The sequence below is a fragment of the Nasonia vitripennis genome (assembly GCF_009193385.2).
Source record: "Nasonia vitripennis strain AsymCx chromosome 4 unlocalized genomic scaffold, Nvit_psr_1.1 chr4_random0004, whole genome shotgun sequence".
NCBI classification, from domain to species: Eukaryota; Metazoa; Arthropoda; class Insecta; order Hymenoptera; family Pteromalidae; genus Nasonia; species Nasonia vitripennis.
The window spans coordinates 1994401-2016728 of NW_022279639.1; the positions used below are offsets into that span (position 1 = coordinate 1994401).

Here is a 22328-nt window from a genome sequence, read left to right on the forward strand (position 1 = left end):
CAGTAAAAGAGGTGCCAGTCAGCACTTGCTTTCACGTATGGTCACGACAGTAACTACCATAATAATCATGGAAAACGATGTAGCTGTTTTTCTATTATTTTACAAAATTGTTTAATGTATTTAAATTAATCTTATTTTTGTACACTATATCTCATTTCATTTGATCAATAGATGTATGCATCAACAGTGTAAATTTTTTATTATTAAAAAAAATGCACAACGCTAAGAAAAAGGACTTTATCTCATGGTCAAAATCTAACAATTCTATGATTCAGAATCAAGTTGTACTTCATTTGTTTCCGTTCTGGATAAATGTAAAAATAGTTTTTACAAAATGAAATAAAAAAATTCAACTATAAATTCCAAATAAATATTGGAACTATACCGAATATGTGTCTTCACTTATATTTACTAAGTTTACACTAACATTTCTTCAGTTAATTTCAAATATCCGAATCCGCCAATCTACAGACAATTTATACATATTTAATATATTATATTTTTGCTTGTTACGTTTAAACTATTTTCAATCTAAACTCATTTCAAATGTCGCTCGTATTACTAACAAACTTTTGCGTTTATTCGCACTCATGTTAAGTCAATAGTCATAAAATGTGAAGATTAGCAAAATATGGTGCTAGTCAGCACTCAAATTTTACTGATCAACGCTTTTGTAACTATTTCCTCACACATTGCTAATATCAGTCAAAGTGGTGCCAGTCGGCACTCTTCTTCACTAATGGTCGCGATTGTGAGAACGCAAACATGATAAAACCAACAATTAAGCTATTTTACTGAAATTCGACAAAAATACCGTGTTGATCAATTGTTATTTAGTACAATTGTTTTATGTAATCTCACAGTGTAGGAAAGTATTAAATTTGTAATTTTTTTAATCGATGAATATTGAATCTACAGTCATGAAATTCGAAGACCAGCAAAAATCGGTGCTAGTCATCACTCAAATGTCACTGATCAACGTACTTATAGAAATGATAACTCTTTTGCATCATAAACTTGATTTAAACATTAAAAAAATCTACTACACCTTTTTTTTTAATTTTATTAAAAGAACAATATATGTAAATGTAAACTTAGTAAATATTGGACACGACAAAGACTTATTTAGCTCAAAATATATAGAATTTAATATTTGTCATAACTTATAATTTCTTTCTCTTGTATTTTGATCGCCGGGTAATGACGCGTATCGCGTTGATTAAAATTAATTGTTTCAATTAGGCACATCTCAAAATAAAAATTAATAAATACTAGTTTGTCATATTCGCGAACAGTCACACAATTTTTGGTAAGCTGTAAGCCTTTCAAGGTTGTCGAAACATAGTCTGTCCTTGTTACTTATATTATATACATTATACAGAAATATTTTCATTATCTGTTAATATAATAGAACTTTTCCTACACGTGCGCAAAGTTCGATTTAGCGAACGCCTTTGCATTGGCAATGTGCCATTTTTCACACGCATACAAGAGCGTGCGGGAAAGTAGCTGAGCGTGCGGGAATGTATAACAGTGTGTGCGCGCATACTCTTATACATTCATGCACGCTCAGCTACTTCTACACTGACTCTTTTCAGCGTATGCGATAGTGGAACATTACAGGCAAATGCGTACGCAAAATTTAACGCTGTGCCGCGTAAGAGGTAGAATAATTAATAATATATGATACACGTGCACTGTGTAGATGTACCCACACTCGCTCATTATGTTTACGCACTCGTATCGTAATGTAGGTCTAGAAAACTGCAAATGAGTGTGCAAAATAGTATATTCCCGCACTTGCGCGCAAAATAGAATATTCCCTTGTTGTATTTTTCTTCAAGAGTAAATCTTTTAAAATTATGCAATCTTTACAACATTATAGTTTTCTTAGTTTGAGTTTAATATTTTAATTTATGGTTGATTGATTTATTTATTTTTAATTTTAATTTTGTTTGTCACGTTATCTGTTTTTTTAAATTTCTTTATAGTTATCTTGATTTATAATTTTTTTCTCATTTTTAATCTTACTAGTTTGCTTTTATTTTTGAAATTTCTTTGTAGTTTTGACAGTAGTTTTCTTGATTTATAATTTTTTTCATTTTTTAAATTTCTTTCGTTTTAATTTATTTATAGATTTTTTTATAAGAAGGGAATTTTGCGGAGTTTGTTAGAAAAAATATTATATGCAATACATGCGCGTACATGTCTTAACACTCCTCTTATTGTCAAAAGACGAGTGCGGAAAACATTTATGTGCACGCGTTGCATATATTTTTGCAACAAACTTGACTAGTGCGAGAATCATCTTTTTGTTCACTAATTGCATAATGTTCTATTTTAATATTCATAAATGCAGAAACATAATTATGAAGTGAATTATTCTTTTATCGAATAATGTTTACATATAAAATTTCGAAATAACGTCATGTTTTATCAAATTAAAAATAACATAAAATAATTTATATAAGATGAGAATACCATTTTGAAGATTTTCTATAAAAAAATAATAACAAACATACGTATAAATTATAAAATTATAAATTATGAAATTATTTTAAAACCTCGGATATGCGGAACTTGATAAACTATATAATATTGAATCTAAATCGTTTTCTCGAGAACTACGATATTCTCGGTTCGAGATACCATTAATAGAGTCTCTAGACCGTCAAACCTCCAATGACGGTTGTCTCGCATTGATTCGGAACAGAAAAAAATGTAACGCTCTTTTTTTACTAACAACAATGTAATTCAAATTTGTGTGCAGATCAAGAATTTTCACATCCTAGACCTGCAGATCTTAAGGTTATTTCACTACAAGCATTTGAAGTGAAAAAATTCATACAGTTTACTGCATTTTTTGTCTCGTTTTCCAGTAGCTTCATTAAATATTGTCGTAATTAAAATTTTGTTATTAAACTTTCAATTGTACTTGCGCAATTAGAGTACCTACTTCAAGGCCATATTGTAAACAAACCATTGTAATTAGAGTAGCTATGACTGACTTTTTTCTAGGTAACGTTATAACGAACAACCTACATTGAAAAAATTTTGGTTGCGACAACGTTTCATGAAGCTACTCGAAAAAAAAAAATGCAGTAAACAATATGACATTTTTCACTTAAAATGCTTGTAGTTAAACAATCTTAAGGAGATGGATACATTTTAAACTGTCAAAACATGACAAATATATTTTTTATTCATCTTAAATTGTTTAAAAAAATAGTGCTATATATTGTATTCAGGAACACTGTGGAAAACAAAATAATTTTCGTATATGGTATATATGTTATAATATGCCTGCGAAGGCCAAAATTCATTATTCTCATTTTGTCATACACCACAGGCTTACTTTAGTTCTTGACATCCAGGAGCACTTCTACGTTTCTAGATTTGTTTAAAAAACATGCAGTTATGCAGTCAATGTGAAGATGAGATAATAAATGTTATTTAATAAAGTTGTCTAGAAATTAACATAATATCAATTTGTTAATGTTAAATTCTAAACAACTTTTTTAAATAAAATTTAGTTTTAAATCTCCACATTGGCTTCATAACTTAATTTTAACTTCATAACATAACGTTTTTTATTTATATTTACTAGAAGTTTAAACGTGTTTTTAAGCAGACCTACATATGTTTAATTGCTTTTTGATGCCCAGAACCAAAGTAAGCCTGCGATGAGTTCAAAGATAATAATGATGAATTGCAGCCTTTGCAGACATGCTATAATTGTATATCTACCATATATATTTACACATGTATATTGTCTTCTACGCCGTACCTGAATATATAGCACCATTTAATTCTTTCTTAAAACAATTTAAGATGAATATAAACACAAACAATTTAACTTCATTTTTTTGACAATTTCAGGTCTGTTTATCTCTTTAAGATTTACAGCTCTGGGATTTCATTTACAGCTCTGTCAAATTAGTTATCTACGCACAATTTTGCATCAGCAGCATTTCGCAACATTGTTATTAAACAATAAATGTGCAAGTTCTATAATTATGGAATCTCTAAAAGTAGTATTTTTTCCTTTGCGTATCAATGCGAAAATGTCGACATTCGAGATTTGAAAGCCTGGAGACTCCAATGTTGGTATCATCCGCAATATACGAATAAAAAAGTCTAGTTAAATATTGCGATTTTTCTTTCAAATTCATAAAAAAAATAATAGGAATGGATATTTTTCAAATTTTTAAGGACTTTCACCGGAAAAAATAAGGATTTTTGAAATTAATTTTTACATTTTGTCTGTCATATATGAAGGACCCGGATTAATTGTATTTGAATGAGGAGAGGCTTATGAAGTAAGGAAAATTTTTTTCAATACGAAATGACAGCTGAATAGCCCTGATATCAACAATTAAACTTCATTAACATGAAACTAATATGCAAATGTATATTTTTGGTTCAATCGCAACGTAATGTGGTTCATTTTGTTCCTTGTGAAATTTGAGGATAGGATCACGGTTACCAGATTGTTGCATAACCTATTCATGCGGTGCACAATCTAATTGTTTAAGAAAATATATGTGAAATATTACTAGCAAGAGACCTTGGTATATTAATCATTACCAAGAGTAGTTTTAAAATATGTGTATTAAAAAGTGGAACCTAACCCTATGCATACACACACACACACACACACACACAAGTATAGAATAGAATACTATACTGAACTCTCATTGACATTCATCTCTTCAAAAAGTGATCGCCGGATGTTGTGAAGCTAGTTAATGCCGTGTTTGGACGTCTGGTTTAGGAATTTAGGAATGCGAATTAGAAATCCGGTTTACGCTAACATTTAAAATTCAATATTTGAGTTTCAATGATAAAGAGTTTAATAAAAACAATAGTATTTAGTTTTGTATTGCTTTAAATTTTTGGATTGGTTTGTATTAATTATTAATTATATGCCATGAAATAAATAGCAATGAAATATATTATTTAACCTTCAAACTTGAAGACCACATAACCTATTGTATAGAGTGATTTTTAGAAAGAAGAATATACCTGACCAAATACATATGGGGAATTCCACAGAACTTTTCATTTAGGCAAAAAAATTCTAACTTTTTAAACTTGCGAGCACAGTTTTTTCTTTTGATAGACAGGTTCTGGTGACTACTAGTACTGATAATCCATGGACGTAATTCATTTATAGTAAACGGCGGGAAAATTACATGATATATTAGATATCAAAATATATTGATTACATGAATATACTGATATATACCACTTTAACTCGACTATTTACCTTTGTTGAGAATAATACAATGTATTATTTAAGGTTTGTATTGTTTAGACAAGTCATTCTCAACATATAGTTAATTTTATAAAATTGTAATATATATATATATATATATATATATATATATATATATATATATATATATATATATCACTGTAACTCGGCTATTTACCTTCGTTGAGAGTAATGCAATGCAGCATCCAAGTTTAAGATTGATTAGCTGAGCCGTTTTTGAAATATATTGTAACGTACATTCATACATTTAAACTTCAACTTCAGTTAAGCCTTTAGAACTTTAAATATAAATATATTATGAACGCGAATATTTTTTTCCTTAGTAAAAAGAGTCCAGAAAACGATTACAACCACAATTTGGCCTATATACATGATACTGTACATGTGCTACACAAAAAAACTGTTTTTTTACACAAGTTATGTCTCAAAAATCAATCTTTCAAGTGCTCCCATATCAAAGATATTTACAGCACATGAATCTGACTTCGGTTCAATGTTCCTTTTGATATGAAACTATTATCCTATGTAGTTAGATTAAGATTTAAAAAGACGGCGCGCATGTTTACTATTCAACTTTGTGACAATAAAAAAAAACGCAAAAATGTACTTACACAGATACAGCGCAAGAAAAAATGTTTTTTTCCGAGAATCGCACACAAAATTTCCTTTTAGATGAAGTTGTGTAATAATAAAAGCTTACTATTTAACGTGGAAAAAAATCGATATCTTTAACGGCGTCCGAGAAAACCTGTTAAGAATAGACAAGTTTACTCAACTTAGACACCAAATCTACAGATTTTAGTCTACTTATCTTCTGAGAATCATTTTAAGCTGGCACCTATGAGGTTGATTCTTCATAGACATCTATATTTCATACTCTTACATGAAAATACCGTTTATTCGACATGAAATTGTAAATGTAATTAAAATTTTTATCCACTTACGTAGGAGTTTAAAAGTTCTGAGGAATTCCCCATATGTATATAGAGTGTGAAAATATTTGTTAAAGTTCGAGTGCTTTTTAGAATGCACGAAAGAAGCGCAGCGTACAATATTAAGCGCGCGCAGCGCGCTTGATTTTGCTAGTATACATATAACAAGTATGTCTTTACCAGGTCCAGCGTCAGGATTCAGTTCGTTTCTCAGATATGCGATGTCATTTATCTCAAAGTGTACATTATCTTCGTTGTCTTCTTGTTCATCTTCTTCGTCTTCTTCTTCTTTTTCTTCTTCGTCTTCTTCATGTTGTTCATTCGCTCTTCGTTGAGGCTGCCGAATCCGCTCATTGTATTCGTGTACTAAATAAAAGAAATCATTTAATCATTTTCTTGTATATCTAAATCGTTTGTTCTTCTAAGGTATTACTAGAATGACTATCCCATTAATCGAAAGTAAGTTGTCATTTTTTGCAAAGCATGATGTGATTTAGTAAATAATCTTATTTTATAAAAATGATGTTGCTAATATGTGTTAATAAATACACCAAAAATGCTGCTTTTTCTGACTTTTTTTAGATACTAACTAGTTCAGGTGGGTTACAAAAATAAAACAATGTATCGATCAGTATTTTGAAGCTGAGAAAGTCCATTGTTTTTATGGAATAAATTAACATATGAGTTACAGAAATTTACTATAACTAGTGAATTCATTATAAGTAGCAAATCTCTGTAAGTACAGATATTGCCAATATTTCTACTAGGAAGTATTTTTGTTTGTTCTTAAAATTTTATATAATCTACATTACTATTAATAATTTTACCAACCTCTTGCAAAATGATAACGTCTCAAACCAGGAATGTGCGTTAGATACTCTTCCACATCATAACTATGATAAATAACAATATTATTATAATTATTTCTCATTTCGTAGACGTATGGTATAAATTTTTAATTTTACCAAAAAAAAAAAAAAATGATCTGTTGATATTTATATTTACACGTGAAGACAGATACCAAAGCTCCTTTCGATATTCAGAGCAAAGATAGCATAATTCTATGTAATTATTTTTATTTATTGCATTGTGTAAACTTGAGTTTTCGCAATGCAATGAGTTACTATGAGTTACTATGAGTTTAAAATTATTTTTATTGAAAAGGTGATAAAATTGTATAAAAAAAAATACATCTATGTCTACAGTGAAAAATGTTTCTCTGAGGAGCTATAAATTAATCAATATAGCAAACAACCAAAATAATGCTGGGTTCACCTACTTTGACCCCTTGTAACTCGAAGAATATAGATTTAAAAAATGTGAAAAAATTTATAGGATCCTTTAGCAATCTATAGAAGATATTCCCAGAGTTATAGCGATATTTATTCTTTGACCGGTCGATTTCACAGAGAACCATCCATATATATATATATATATATATATATATATATATATATATATATATATATATATATATATATATATATATATATATATATATATATATATATATATATATATATATATATATATATAAATACTTTCAATCACGCAAAAAATGCGAGAAGTGTACAATATGAAGTTATATTTTATTATTACAGCTATTGTTACTGACATGTCTTCCTATTCGCCGCATGCTTTCTGCTATTTCCTGGCGACATTTTCGCGATTTTATATTACTCTACTTGTATATAACTTTAATAGTGCCGTTAAAAAAATTAGCAGCGATGACCATTCATGTAATCCGTGTCCCCACACCCTAACAGCACACAATATTTCAAAAGATTCATATATTTTGAAATATTTTTGAAACATTTAGAGAATATTATAAGATTAAAAATAAAAGATTTTTATAAAATAAAGAAACAAAATATTTTCAAAATATTTGTAAAATATAGCATACATAATATTAGTGTGAAATATATTAAAAGATTATAGAAACATTTATTTAGAACATTTTTTTTGTTTAAAACTAAAATATAATAAAAACATATATTTTAATATTTCATAGATATTTTATCATAATATTTCCAAAAAATATCGTGGAATGTCTTACGAAAATATTTTATTATGTTCCAAAAATATTTTCTTTAAACATTTTTTTTTTTTTTAATAAAAGATATTTCGAAAATATTAAAAAACATTTTTAAAATATCGGAACAAAATATTGTTGCAATATATGCACCAATATTTGTGCATATTTAATAAAAATATTATCTTAAATGAATAAAATACATTGTTATACAATATTTCAGAATATTTTATGAATATTTCAATAGTATATTTTACTTCTTTCAAAATAAAATATGTTTGTAAAAATATTACGATAGGTTTTAGAAATATTTTAAAATTATATTGTTATAAATATATTTGCTAATATTTATGCATATTTTGAATAAATATTATCTTAAATGATTAAAATACATTATTATACAATATTTCAGAATATTTTAATAATACCTTTTACTTCTTTCAAAATAAAATATGTTTATAAAAATATTACGATAGGTTTTAGAAATATTTTAAAATTATATTGTTATAAATATATTTGCCAATATTTATGCATATTTTGAAAAAATATTATCTTAAATGTTTAAAATACATTATTATACAATATTTCAGAATATTTTAATAATACCTTTTACTTCTTTCAAAATAAAGTATGTTTAAAAAAATATTATGATAGCTTTTAGAAATATTTTAAAATAATATTGTTATAAATATATTTGCCAATATTTATGCATATTTTAAAAAAATATTATCTTATATGATTAAAATACATTATTATACAATATTTCAGAATATTTTAATAATACCTTTTACTTCTTTCAAAATAAAATATGTTTAAAAAATATTGCAGTAGGTTTTAGAAACATTCCAAAGTGTTATTTTTTTAAATCTATTTGCCAATATTTGTGCACATTTTATAAAAATCTTATCATAAATGATTCAAAAAGATTATGATAAAATGTTTTAAAATATCTTAAGAATAGTTAAATAATAGATTTTACTTTTACAACAAAATATATTTGATGAATATTATAGTACATTTAAAATGATTTTATAAATGCCCCGCCCGTTACATCGCAAATATTTATATATAATTTTTATAAAAAATTCCAACAAACAATGTATTTTCTTTTAATATTACAAAATTTTGCATTATGTACCAAATAATTTTTGATGAACAAAAAATATTGCTGAAATTCTTATATTTAATTCATTGCTCGATAATTAGTATGTAACTAAAAAGTAATAATGAATAAATAATTTTTAAACAATGTTTTAATCATTGATTCAGCACGTTGATTCGCGGGCGAAAAGATGATTTTGTCAGTTTGATTAATTAATTAATTTTAGTTAAAATTTAGAATCGGGTTACCGAATTTGATTGACAACTTAACTTGTAAAAAAATGAGATATGCTCTGCACAACATAGAAATGCTAAATTTTGTTAGCAACGATATTAATTACACACCTAAAATAGCATTGTCCTACAAGTCATTGCAAAAGAATTAATTGCATGGTTTTAATATTCCTAATTTTCATAAATCGTGGTAAGAAATAACAAAGAAATTTCTGCCCCGATATTTCAAAATTTGCCGCCACGTGGTGCGATTAACAAAGTGTCGAACTTTTACCAACGATCGGTAACGCGAGAGTGACCAAAGTCCAAAATACTGTGGGCACGCTATGACGCGGCGTTGTGACCTATGTTATCTGGGTGTATGCAAATGGCGGAGCATATTATATTTTATTATAAATAAATTATTAATCTTCTTATCATATGAATCAACAGCCCGGAATCCACGATGACCACAGCAAAATATAAGATAGTGGAGTTCAGTGACCATTCAATGTCGGTTGTGCCAACATTTTGGTTGCACAACCATGATAAATGTTGTTATTGGCCACCATACAAAGGACAATTGAAAGTTGACAGAGCAGTTATCGAGATGGAGAATCCTGATAAGAAAAAGTGGAGCAATTATAACGTGATAAAAGTACGCGGACAAGCAAGTAAGCTAATAAATTAAATCGTAACTTAATATTTTTTAGAGTTGGTTAAAAGCTTTGAGACCAAAACGTATCAAAGAGATCTTAGTTTTTAATTACTTGTGCAGCAAACAACGAAATTGATGCATTTATAATTTTTTCATAGTGTCAAATATTGCACATAAATAACAATCTCTGTTACTGGCAAACTATTTATTTTATTATGCCCAAATATTTTAGGTGACTATCAAGAAGCACTTGACAACTTGAAGCTACTAGTCACTACTTCCGATGCTGATGATATAATAAAAGATGCTAGTGCTTACAAATCAACGCGGCAAAAACGCGCTAGGAAGAAGAGTGAAAGTTCTAGTGAAGACTCGGAGAAAAATACCCCAGAAAAACGACCTGTTAAACGGTTTAAAACAATTAAAGAAAACAAAACTTCAGATAAACAATCTAAGGATCACAACAGTAGTGATACGTTTTCGGAAAAAAATGATTCCGAGATTGAAACACCACCACAATTAAATGTTAATTTCCAATCTAAAAATGATGATGGAAAAGAACCTTCGCCATTAAATATACGTTCAACTTCAACAATCCTGAAAGACATCGCAAATGGTATTGCTTCGAGGAGTAATTCGCCAGAGATTACAAATCCTACAAATACTGCAGGTATTAATTTAACTGTTATAATAATTAATCTAAATATATATTTTCACAAATTTTAGAATGATTAAATGGAATAATTTTATATTTAGGTGTAGAAAATGAAACACCCAAAGGTAGAAGATATAATGAAAAAGAAAAGGATGCCGTGCTAAGCATTGGCAAGGATGCTGTTGTAGCAAACATCGAAGATCGACGAACAAGTAAACAAACACAGGAATCAGATGGTGATCAAACTCCTATAAAGTCACGCCTCCCCCCAAGAAGTTCAAGAGTATTAACGCGAGATGAAGAAATAGAGAATCGTTATGCCAAATCTATAAGTCAAATAGAAACCAAAGCTGGAGAAAATGAAGGAGCATTAAATATAGGTAATGCATAATAAATATTCAAAACTTCATAAGTAACTATTTCTTCAATTATTGGTTTCTTATTTTTCACAGCATACTTTAAAGAAATAATATATCTATTGAGTAAGCAAAGCACAGAGATTGAAGAAATTAAGCGGCAACGTTTTGATTCATCTAAAAAATGTCGTTCTGGTAAAACAAAAAAGTTTGACTGGTCAACAGTTTTACCATTTAAGGATGCGGGGACGTTTGAAGCATATAGCAAGAAGATTGAAAAGGATTCAGAAATCGAAGAAAGCTTGGTAATTTAATTTAGTATAGAATAAAATAATAAACATTTTACAGTTTATAAAATAATATATTTTGTTTGCAATTTCAGATAGAACTATTAAAATGTCTCGGTGGTCGAGATGATCGTATTAAAACAAATACGATTATGGAAAAGATAATGACAGATAGCTTGGGTTCAAAGTACAGTTGGAAGGGCCAGAAAGGGAAAGAGAAATTACAAGATTTAAAAATTGCTCAAGTTATGTTGGGTAAGTTGAATATATTTTTTTACGATTATATGTTTGATGAATCATTAAGCTATTATATTATTCAAGGCGATTTAAATCAAAATTATTATCAGTGAAAAAAATAAAAAAGCCAAAAGTAAGCGTTTCGTTTTCAAATTTTCAGGCACAATATTACAAGTAACGACAGAAACTTATACAGAAACGGATGCTAGAGGACAAATTGGAAGTTGGTTGGCTGGCCGTAAAGCTAAACTAGATCGTGAAAAAGAGAAGGAACAAAGTTAAATAATTATAGAGTTGTTGAAAGTTTTGAAAACTTCTAGATTTAAGTGTAGATTATATGCGCAGATATCGTTTTGATACGATTTGATTTAAAGTACAATTTTTATTTGTTTTCGATTCAAAGTTTTGACTTTGACGATAAAGATTAACGTTTTAAAACGTTCTTATTGTTGAGCACGTAGCATTGAGTAAATAAGTAAGCGTTTTTTTTTTCTAAATTTCTCAGTGCAGTATTACGAGTTCGTAAAAAATTGAATGATTATAGAGTTATTATTTTTAAAAGCTTTGAAAATTTCTAGATTACAATTTAAGGTGTATATAATATGCGCAGGTATCGTTTTTATACGATTTGATATAAAGTAAAAATTTTTATTTTTTGTTTGTGTTTCAAAGTTTTGACTTTGACGATAAAGATTGACGTTAAAAAAATTTTCTTATTGTTTATAACATTAAGAAAATAAGTATTATTAAAAAAAAAGTAAGCGTTTTTTTCTAGATTTCTCATTGCAGTATTACGAGTTATTATAGAACTATATATAGAAACTGATGCTATAAACTAGATCACGGAAAAAAGAATGAACAAAATTGATTCATTATGGATTTGTTTGCTAACGAGCATAATAACGATCCGTATACTTCTTTCTTTAATTTTTCTTTTAGAATAACTTTACGCGGAACTAAGTTTTCTCGCCGTAACAAGTAAATTTCTGCGGGTGCATTCAAAAACAAGAAAAAGTGCATTTTATAACTGATTTTCCCAAATAAATTCTCTACAAAGATTACGCTTTATTAATACTTTCAATAGCATCCAGTCATCAATCCATCTTAAAGTTATTCATCATTGTTTGCATGACTCTGGTACGCAAGTACCTTATAGTTTCGTGCACAAAAAATATGGACATCTAGGGCTGACACTCCAGGAAATAGAACTGCTGATTCGCGCGTTTGTTGTGGCACTTATGTAACTGATATTTCAGTAAAATTATGATAAATACCGACATTAATCCCCGTATAAATCACATGAGATACGCGAATTTTTTTAATACCAACAAGAATTATGTATGAAGCAACGCTAGTTTTATCTTTTATTCAGATTTATCTTAATAAGTGACACGCGCAAACGTCAATAAATTAACCGTTTCCAATGCAGTATACAAAAGTTCACGGGTCAGTGCTCCCCGTTGGAAAAATAACTCACGTTTTCACATATCCGTTCGGTAATAGCAATTCATCATTATCCAGACATTGACGGAATAAAACGAAAGCTAGATAATAATAAGCTAGACAATAATCCGGCAGACCGACACTTTTAACCCCTGTTATCTTTAAAAGCTTTGAAAATTTCTACATTGTAATTGAAGGTGTAGATAATATGCGCAGGTATCGTTTTTATACGATTTGATATACAGTAAAAATTTTTATTTTTTGTTTTTGTTTCAAAGTTTTGACTTTGACGATAAAGATTTCGCGTTTCTTTGTTAAAACTTTTAATACGTTTAAAAAATATTTTAAAATGTCTCAAGATATTTCAAAACATTTATTAGATATTTTTAAAATATTCTAGAATAGTTATTTATTGATCCACGTACAAATATTTTAGAAAGATTTCGAAATGTTTTCAAATATCTTGAAACATTTTAAAATGTTTTTTAAACGTATTAAAAGTTTTAAAAAAGAAAGGCAAAAAATATTTTAAAAATATTACTAAAATATTTTAATAACTTTTATAAACATTTTAAAATATTATGAAAACATTTCGAAATCTTTCTAAAATATTTGTACGTGGATCAATAAATAACTGTTATAGAATAATTTAAAAATATCTAATTATCGGTATATTAGGATCCGGACGCGATAAGGTGGCACGAAGTAAAGAAGCAAAGACAGAGTATTAAGTAATAGAGCGTAGCGTAACTTTATTATTAAAGTAAACTTAAACAGAGCGGGACAAGAGCCGAAGGCGTGCGTGCAGCTCGACTATCTCGTAGAGAGTGAGGCGGCGAGCGGAGAGCGCCGCCGAGCTCAGCGCCGTATCACGTGGTTTTGGCGGCGAGCGCTTCTAGAGCGCTGCGACGCGAGGGATCTGCCGTCGGTGTCGGGGGAGATCGTACACATATTCCAACACTCCCTCCCGATTGTCCTCGACATCGTTTCCAGGCTGACCCTTAGTTATTCTGTAACATGAAAAATCTGTTAATTTCCTAGCAATAATCTGGATAATTTGTTATGGCTATCAGAGGGCAAAGGCTTGGTAAAGATATCCGCTCTTTGCTCCTTTGATTCTATCCATTCTATTTTTACATAATGTAACTTGACACACTGCTTAACATAGTCCTCATACACTCCAGCCATGTGTCTCAACTTATTACTTCCATCCATCTTTGTGCAAGCGACTGCTGCTTTATTATCACACCATAAGATGATTGGAAAGTATGTCATGTTTGGAATCACTTTCAGAGATAAACTTATGCTAATTGATTCTCTACAAGCATCACCCATTGCTACGTATTCAGCTTGACAAGTTGACAAAGCTACGTAGCTTTGCTTGTGGGTTCTCCAGGCTATTGCATCTCCGTACAGCGTAACTACATGTCCGCTTGTCGTGAGCGAGTCTTTACAATCTGCAAAACTTGCATCTGAGAATGTTTCCATTCCGTCCTTCAGGCCTTTGTAGGTCAGCTGCCAATTCTTTGAGTAAGCAATGTACTTGAATACTCTTGTTACCATTTTCCAGTCGTGTTCAGTCGGATTTTGTTGGTGTCTGCTTAACATATTGACTGCGTATGCCAAATCTGGCCTGGTGCCGGACATCAAGTACATGAGAGATCCAACCACTTCTCTGTATCCACGCTGGTTTATAGCTTTGTCATTTGTTGATTCTTCCTCTCGTTGTTTTCGTTGTCTGTTCAGCACTTGATTTGTTACCATGGGGGTTGATTGACCTTTAGCTTGTGCATATCCAAATTTCGTTTGCATCTTATTTATGAATTTAATTTGGTCCAGTTTTATGGTCCTTTCCTTACTGTTTCTTGTTATAGTGATTCCCAAGAACTCTTTAGGTTCACCCAGGAATTTCATATCAAACTTTTTACTCAGTTCTTTCTGTATTTCTCTCATCTTCGGCTCGTCATTGCCTGTCAGCAATATGTCGTCAACATACAGCAGCATGATTATGCGGCTTTTGTCTTCGGCGTATATGAACAGGCATGGATCTCTACTGTTCGCTTGGAATTTTAGTTGTTTAGCGAATTCTGAAAAGTATTCATTCCAATTCTTTGGACTAGTTTTCAAGCCATAAAGAGATTTGTGAAGCTTCCAAACTTTCGTTTGTTTCTGTTTTTCGTATTCTTCAAAACCGTCTGGTATTTCTAGAAATATATCCTTTTTTATAGGGCTGTGAAGAAACGCTGCTTTTACGTCCAGTTGCCACAGCACATAGTCGTGTTTATTAGCAATAGTCAGTACAGCTCTTACTAGTGCAAGTCTTGACACTGGTGCGTACGTTTCACAAAGATCATACAAATTTGAATCCTTGAAACCTCGTATGACAATTCTTGCTTTGTAGTCGGGGTATTTTGTTCCACTGTCTTTACGTTTGAATACCCATCTCGAATCCAGGATGTTTAACTTTTTACCGTCGCAGCTAGTTCTACTGACTACTTCATATACTCGGTTTTTCTGAAGTGCTTCTCTCTCTTTGTTTATGGCTTCTTGCCATCTATCTGCTTCTGGTGATGATACAGCTTCTCGGTAAGATTTTGGATCCCCATTAATACCTGTCAGTAGTGTATACAATTCATATTCACTTAGGCCTTCAATTTTATCCTGCATTTTTTCTGATTCTGACGTACCAAGCGTCATCAGTGCATCTGGGTCGTATATGTTTAGACCTTCTGTTTCACCCTGTGCTTTTTCAGCTGATACAATTTTCTTACTTTGAGTCTGCTTCCGAGTCACTGGTCTGTGATTTATTTTTGAAATAGGTTTCATGGCTGTTTTCTGATTTTCTTTACGTGGTCTACCCTTTTTCTTGGGTGCCTTAATCACCACTTCCGGTTGATCTGGGCTTTCTTCGTCGAATTCAAAAAGCCAGGTTTCTTTATTCAGAGTATCGTTTGTTATTGTCCAATTCTTATATCTTCGGGCTTGTAAATATCTCCAAATACTTTGCTTTCGATGAATTGCACGTTCCTGCTTTCGTATACTTTACCATCTTCTGGGTTTAGTAACAAGTATCCTGTGTCAGTATATCCTACTAACACTGTTTTATTCGAGAGCTTATCGAACTTAGTTTCCTGTTGTCCTTGGACCTTGGTAAAAGCTACACAACCAAATCTCTTAATCTGATTTATGTATGCTTTTGATTCTGGGTTGATCATTAGCAAAGGTGATTTAAGACCAATGGACTTGTGAGGCGTCAAGTTATACAGGTAGGCCGCTGCTTTTACAGCCAGATCCCAGGCATTTGCTGGTAGTCTAGAATCGTACATTAGGGCCCTGGTGATTTTCTGTATGGTTTGATTGTAGCGCTCTGCTATGCCGTTTAACTGTGGAGTGTATGGACAAATTGTTCTGAGTTCAGCACCATATTTATCCAATACCTTCTGTGTCTTTCCGCTGGTAAATTCTGTTCCTTGATCACAGTCTAGGTAGCAGAATTTTTCATCTCTTCCGCATATATTTCTACATTTCACGACAAAGTCATCTATGCATTCGGCGGCGTCCGACTTTTGCTTAACTGGGTAGGCCATGGCAAAGCGTGAATGATTATCTACTAATACAACTATGAACCTACAGCCTTTCGGATGAGTAGCCGGTGTAATCGGTCCCATAGTGTCAGCACTGACCCGTTGCAATGGTTTCTTGGCCATCTCTTTGTTATTATCGAATTTCGGTCTATTCATTTTCGCTACTTTGCATATTTCGCAATCTTTCAAACACACACCATGATCATTTTCTCGGAATTGTTTAATGTCGGGGTATAATCCTTTCAGAAGCTTTACTTTATTCAGAGCCGTATGTCCTAATCTAATGTGCCATAAATTAATGGTATTTATTACGGTAGATTCGTCACCATTTTCTTTCCTTTGATTTGCTGAATCTATGACTGACTTTTCATCAACGAATGTCACCTTTTTCTTAACAATCTTTTCATTGCTTTCATGGGCAATTAGCGCACCCGAGGGCATCTTTTGTATGTTATCTAATTTTGGCTTTAAATCGATTATCCAGAATGGATTCTCAAACTTTCCTTCTAGAATCTTTTCTCTCGTATTTGGTTCGTAAACGTTTATCGTTTTGTTATCTAAATACACGCACAGGCCCTGATCTGTAAAGCGTTTGAGTGACAGCAGGTTTTTTCTCAAATTTTCTGCGTATACAACATTATCTAGTTTTATTACGTTACCGTTAGATAGTTCGAATTTAACTTGGCCTTGATTGGTTGCGATTATGTTAGATCGTTTGTCTTTATTGGCACAGCCTATTACGCGCTCAGTCTTTTCGTGCAGCTGAGTCAAGATGAGTTTAGAATTTGTCATATGATCTGTCGCGCCTGAATCTACGATAAATTTTTGCGTCTCGTCGTCCCATTCATTCAGACTCACATTCATGCATACTGAATCAGTATTGGTCGTACCTTTTGCAGGAGTGCCAGGTCGTCTGAAAGGTGACTTTGATCGAGATCTGCTATGCTCTCTCCTCTGCTTTCTCTTTGGAGAGATACTTCTGTTGCGATCAGTCGCTCTCTTTCGTGGTGGCCCTTTCCGTGGTTCACTGCAGTCTACGGCGATGTGCCCGAACTTATTGCAGTTAAAGCACTTAGGCTCGTCGTGCTTGCAGTCCTTGGACAAGTGCGCCGTGCTACCACATCGCTCGCACCGTTTGTTGGGCCTTTCCCTACTTTTGGATCGTTCGTCAGAGGAACGGTTTCTTTCCTCTGCGAATCCGAGCAGGGCTGATTTTTCTGGGGTTCTCTGCTTCGAGTTGTCAATCTGGAAAATTAAATCTTTTAGTTCATTGTAAGTATATTTCCTACCCGTACCATGGCTTGCAACGTTCTCTGCCGTAATGATCTCTGGGTAGGCTTGCTCTACTGCGTTGAACAGTAGACTTTTCTTTGCCGTATCGCTCATTTTTTCTATGCCTTCATTACTTTCATACTTTCTTACGAGGTCTTCAAACCTCAAGCAGAAGTTAAAGGCCGTTTCTTTATCTTTGTTGAGCTTTAAGTTGAAGAGTCGTTTCTGGGCTGTATGAGCATTAATTCTCAATTCATTCTTTTTAATTTCTTTAATCTTATCCAGTAATTCAACTGGATCTTTTATGTTCATCGTCTATAGGTGATACTTATCATCAATTCTGTTCAGAATTATCTCGCGTATGATATTCTTATCGTGTTCGAGTTCATCTGGACAGATCAGACTTTGATTGTTCTTTTCGAAGACGTAGAACAGTTTTCGCGACTTTAGCTCTGAGAATAAGAAATCCTCAAAGGGGGCATATTCCGAATCTAATTTTAACTTGTACATTCGCGTGATGTTAATTTGTTTCAATTTTGCGTCATTTATACTCGTGTTACCTGAGTTCATTGACTTGAATAAATTCAGCTTATTCAGTTGCGTTAAGTCTTGATCAGAAAAACGTCTACTTACATTCAAATCGTCGAGCGCGATTCCAAGACGTTCGGCGGATTCAACGCGCCAATCTTTATATGGCGACTGTTCTCTCCTTACTTCATTTTTCTCGTTCCACTCGTACGAGTCGGCCACTAGTGTGGACGAGCACCTGGGTTCAGCAGGTCCGAGCTCCCTTGGTCCAGGAGCCAAGAGCGTGAGCGGATTGCGGTTTGCTGGTCGAAAGCCACGTCCGCGTCCTCGTGGATGCAGCTTGATCGGTTCTGCCGGGCGTGTACAGCTGACGATGCTTGGCTTGTTGTTGGCTGAAAGAGTTGGCTTTTCCTGCCAATCTTTTACTGCCTGTCCATCCTGCCCTCTGAGCTTCAGACTATCAACGGACCTCATCAGTTGCTGTACATCTCCGCTGATCTTGGTTGTGAACCTTTCGAAGTTTTGGTTCATCTTAGCATTCTCCTCCACGAGGGACTTCATTCCTTCTACCAGCCTTTCGCTGAGCTTGACTTGAGCCAGGGTGCTCTCACGCAACAGCTTGGTGATCTCATTCATGCTGTATGTCTGGTCGTCATCCCTGGGCGTGGACGTAGTGGCTCCTGCTCTCCCTGCGTCGCTGTAGTGGCTTACGGGTCCTCTCAACCCTACCACTCGATCCTCTGTAGCTTTCAACACTTCCAGGAGTCTGGCTGCTTCTTCCAAACTGAGGATGTTCATGTCTGTAAATATACAAAAAACGTTAGTCTGCGGTTGAGAGGATACCCCTGCAAAGCTCCCTATACTTTGTGCACAAGTATCGGGCCACCTTGCTGTCGGTCCAGTCACTTTTCGACAAAGTTCCCAAACCGACTTAGTCTCTTTTTGCGGAATGTGTGCCTAAGCACGGCTCCCACAGTCCGAGACCCACTAAGCACGAGAGCAGGTTTGGCAGATCTGTGTGAGGGTCTAGTTTTTGAGCGTGGGACACTGACTAAGTATCTGTACGTGCGCACGTACCAAGTCACATTCGTGGGTTCGTGTTAAACCTCTCACAGATCCGCACAGACTTCGTGTCGTACGTTACGTTGGCTAGTAGCCCGTCAAACTTTCCGTACAAGTGTAGACTTACATATAAATATTGTTATTTATGACTTTACTTCATTACCTATTTGGAGTGTTTCGTCCCTAGAATTCATTAACCAAACGCCTCCGCCGTAGAGTTGAAGATAGAAACTCTCATTTGGTTCTTTGTCCTTCAGGTCGTAGTACTCCAGAATCTTGGCGCGTATGTCATCCCAGTCAGTACTTGTGCTACGTGCTGTCGAAAGATTTTGTAATTAATATTCAAACTTAATTTATTTTGATAAACCAGAGTCGTTGTGTTGAATTAATTCTTCGCTTAATTTATTGCAGAGTGAGCTCGCGCACCAGCAGCCCCACCTGCGCGGTGTCTGTAAACAGTGCAGCTCGCAGGCAGACTTACACTAGATGCGAAAGCCGACGTTCACGTTTATCGCGTTAAATTTCTTTATAGATGATTTTCTGCTAGTTTAATACGTTAAATGATTGCTTAGTTTACCCATGCATCAGCAGCCCCACCTGCGCGGTGTCTGTAAACAGTGCAGCATGCAGGCAGACTTGCACTAGATGCATAGGTGTGCGTTTAAGAAATTCAAAAATTGCCGCGCAACAAGTGAGCGGTCACGTGAATTCGTGTGCGCTTGCGCACAATCTTGTATTGACTTCGCTTTACGTTTGAGTTGACTCAGTGCGAACTTTTTGTGCACGTATGTATGCGTGCGCGTCCGTGTATCGTTTCCGCTACGTGTGATTGTAATGACCGCAACTCTCCCTCCGTTTTCATGCACGCGCGTGTTAACCTATTACGAGCCAGGTTAAACTAGCGTCGTCTTTTTCTGCGTGCGCCTGAACTTGCGCGTCGTCGTCGTGAGCCGAGAGCGCGGCAACGGCGGCTCTCCCTCCGTTCCGTATAGCTTACGTGCAGGAGAGAGATGAGGCGGCCATGTTGGCTCGGTTGCCTAGCAACCCCCCTTTCTTTCGCCTGTTGCTTCGTACCGGGAATTTTTACCGCGCGTTTCTGTTCGTTTGAACTTCTCGGAAATGCGTTTTTGTTTTGGTCGACTTTCTTTGTTTAAGCGCGTTCGGATTTTCGAGTTCTGACAAGCCGAACTGATGCAACACTGATTCGCGCCTTTCTCTTTTCCGCGATTTTCGCGCCTTTTCTTTTCTAATGCGGCTTTTTATCTCGCGATTTTTATTTTTCACTTCACTTTTCTTATACACTCGCGTACCGCTGATTTTACTTCACGAGTTTCATAAGCACGTTTTTATTTTATGTGTACTTACGTGCAGTTTGCGGGTTTGCCCATTTGTAGGATTTTCCGGCCATCGTGACTTTTGCCTTTGTTTGGTTCACCGTTTACCAGGGAATCGAGTGCTGACTTTCAGGCTCTGGACAGCGGGGCGTGTTGCTTGTTGGCTGCGTGACTTCCTTCTTTTGTCTCTCAGCTTAGGTCGTTCTCGTGTCTTTGTACAGGTGTCAACTCGTCTCGACTTCTCTTGGCTTTTCTTCTATTTTTTTTTTTTTTTTTTTTTTCGTGTCACTTTTCACTAATTTGCGCAGTGGAAGCGTGCTGGGCCCATAACCTATCGGTATATTAGGATCCGGACGCGATAAGGTGGCACGAAGTAAAGAAGCAAAGACAGAGTATTAAGTAATAGAGCGTAGCGTAACTTTATTATTAAAGTAAACTTAAACAGAGCGGGACAAGAGCCGAAGGCGTGCGTGCAGCTCGACTATCTCGTAGAGAGTGAGGCGGCGAGCGGAGAGCGCCGCCGAGCTCAGCGCCGTATCACGTGGTTTTGGCGGCGAGCGCTTCTAGAGTCGCTGCGACGCGAGGGATCTGCCGTCGGTGTCGGGGGAGATCGTACACATATTCCAACACTAATAAATGTTTTCAAATATCTTGAAACATTTTAAAATGTTTTTAAAACGTATTAAAAGTTTTAAAAAAGAAACGCAAAAAATATTTTAAAAATATTACTAAAATATTTTAATAACTTCTATAAACATTTAAAAATATTATAAAAACAGTTTTAAAATCTTTTTAAAATATTTGATAATTGATTAACAAATAAATAGTTTAAAATATGTTCACAATATTCTATAAATGTTTTAAAAGGTATTAAAATGTTTTAAAATATTTTAAAAATGTTTAAAAAATATGTTAGATATATTATATTAAAATATTTCGGCGAAATATTTTTACCCTAGGACAAATAAGATTGTAACAATATTTTATAAATATGCTTGAAATAATTGCAGAAATATTTCATTCATGATATAAAATATTTTAAAAATATTTTTATAATGTTTTTATGCTATTAGGGCAGTGACCCTCATTTAATACGATATCAAATGCCGAAACCTTCTTTAAGTCAAATAGTATATTGTGCAATCAAGGGAGAAAATAATATTTTTCTAGCAAGGTTGCTTTAGCTGTATTCTAGGTCATCTAATGTGCTCAAAACGAACATAAATACTCAAATCGCGAGCTTCTCTTTTCTTATTAGTTATTTTTTTTTTTTTGTTTTAATAAAAATATTGAGACAGTTCCTTTTTTATGAAATGAAAACAAATAAAAAACATAGGACAGAACTAGTATACTGCA

At 33.2% G+C, this 22328-nt stretch overlaps 4 protein-coding genes across 11 annotated transcripts in view; 2 read left to right on the forward strand and 2 right to left on the reverse strand.

Moving 5' to 3' along the window:
• The window catches only part of LOC103317188 (protein spire), a 598612-nt gene that overhangs the window by 349990 nt on the left and 226294 nt on the right, over positions 1–22328 (forward strand). The gene's annotated exons all lie outside the window — the stretch shown is intronic.
• LOC107981407 overlaps positions 1–22328 on the reverse strand; it is a 33032-nt gene that overhangs the window by 5256 nt on the left and 5448 nt on the right. Inside the window, exons 6-7 of the mRNA XM_031928204.2 lie at positions 7042–7103; positions 6391–6576 (exon numbers count right to left, since the gene is read on the reverse strand). Of these exons, the coding sequence (XP_031784064.1) occupies positions 6391–6576; positions 7042–7103 (248 nt within the window). The remainder of the gene's footprint in view (positions 1–6390; positions 6577–7041; positions 7104–22328) is intronic.
• LOC100679724 lies at positions 10010–12810 on the forward strand. Its single transcript, XM_003425061.4, has 6 exons — positions 10010–10230; positions 10447–10884; positions 10971–11249; positions 11322–11530; positions 11608–11767; positions 11910–12810. The coding sequence occupies exons 1-6, from the start codon at positions 10023–10025 to the stop codon at positions 12029–12031; spliced, it is 1416 nt and encodes a 471-aa protein (XP_003425109.1). The 5' UTR covers positions 10010–10022; the 3' UTR covers positions 12032–12810.
• On the reverse strand, positions 13920–21247 carry LOC116417078. Of its 2 annotated transcripts, XM_031928205.1 has the most exons (4): positions 21004–21247; positions 18682–19954; positions 17667–18021; positions 13920–14202 (listed from the first exon to the last, which is right to left on the reverse strand). In XM_031928205.1, the coding sequence occupies exons 2-4, from the start codon at positions 19372–19374 to the stop codon at positions 14198–14200; spliced, it is 1053 nt and encodes a 350-aa protein (XP_031784065.1). In that variant the 5' UTR covers positions 19375–19954; positions 21004–21247; the 3' UTR covers positions 13920–14197. The 2 variants fall into 2 exon arrangements, with proteins under 2 accessions (XP_031784065.1, XP_031784066.1); XM_031928206.1 differs by lacking the exon at positions 21004–21247 and having other exon boundaries at positions 18682–20398.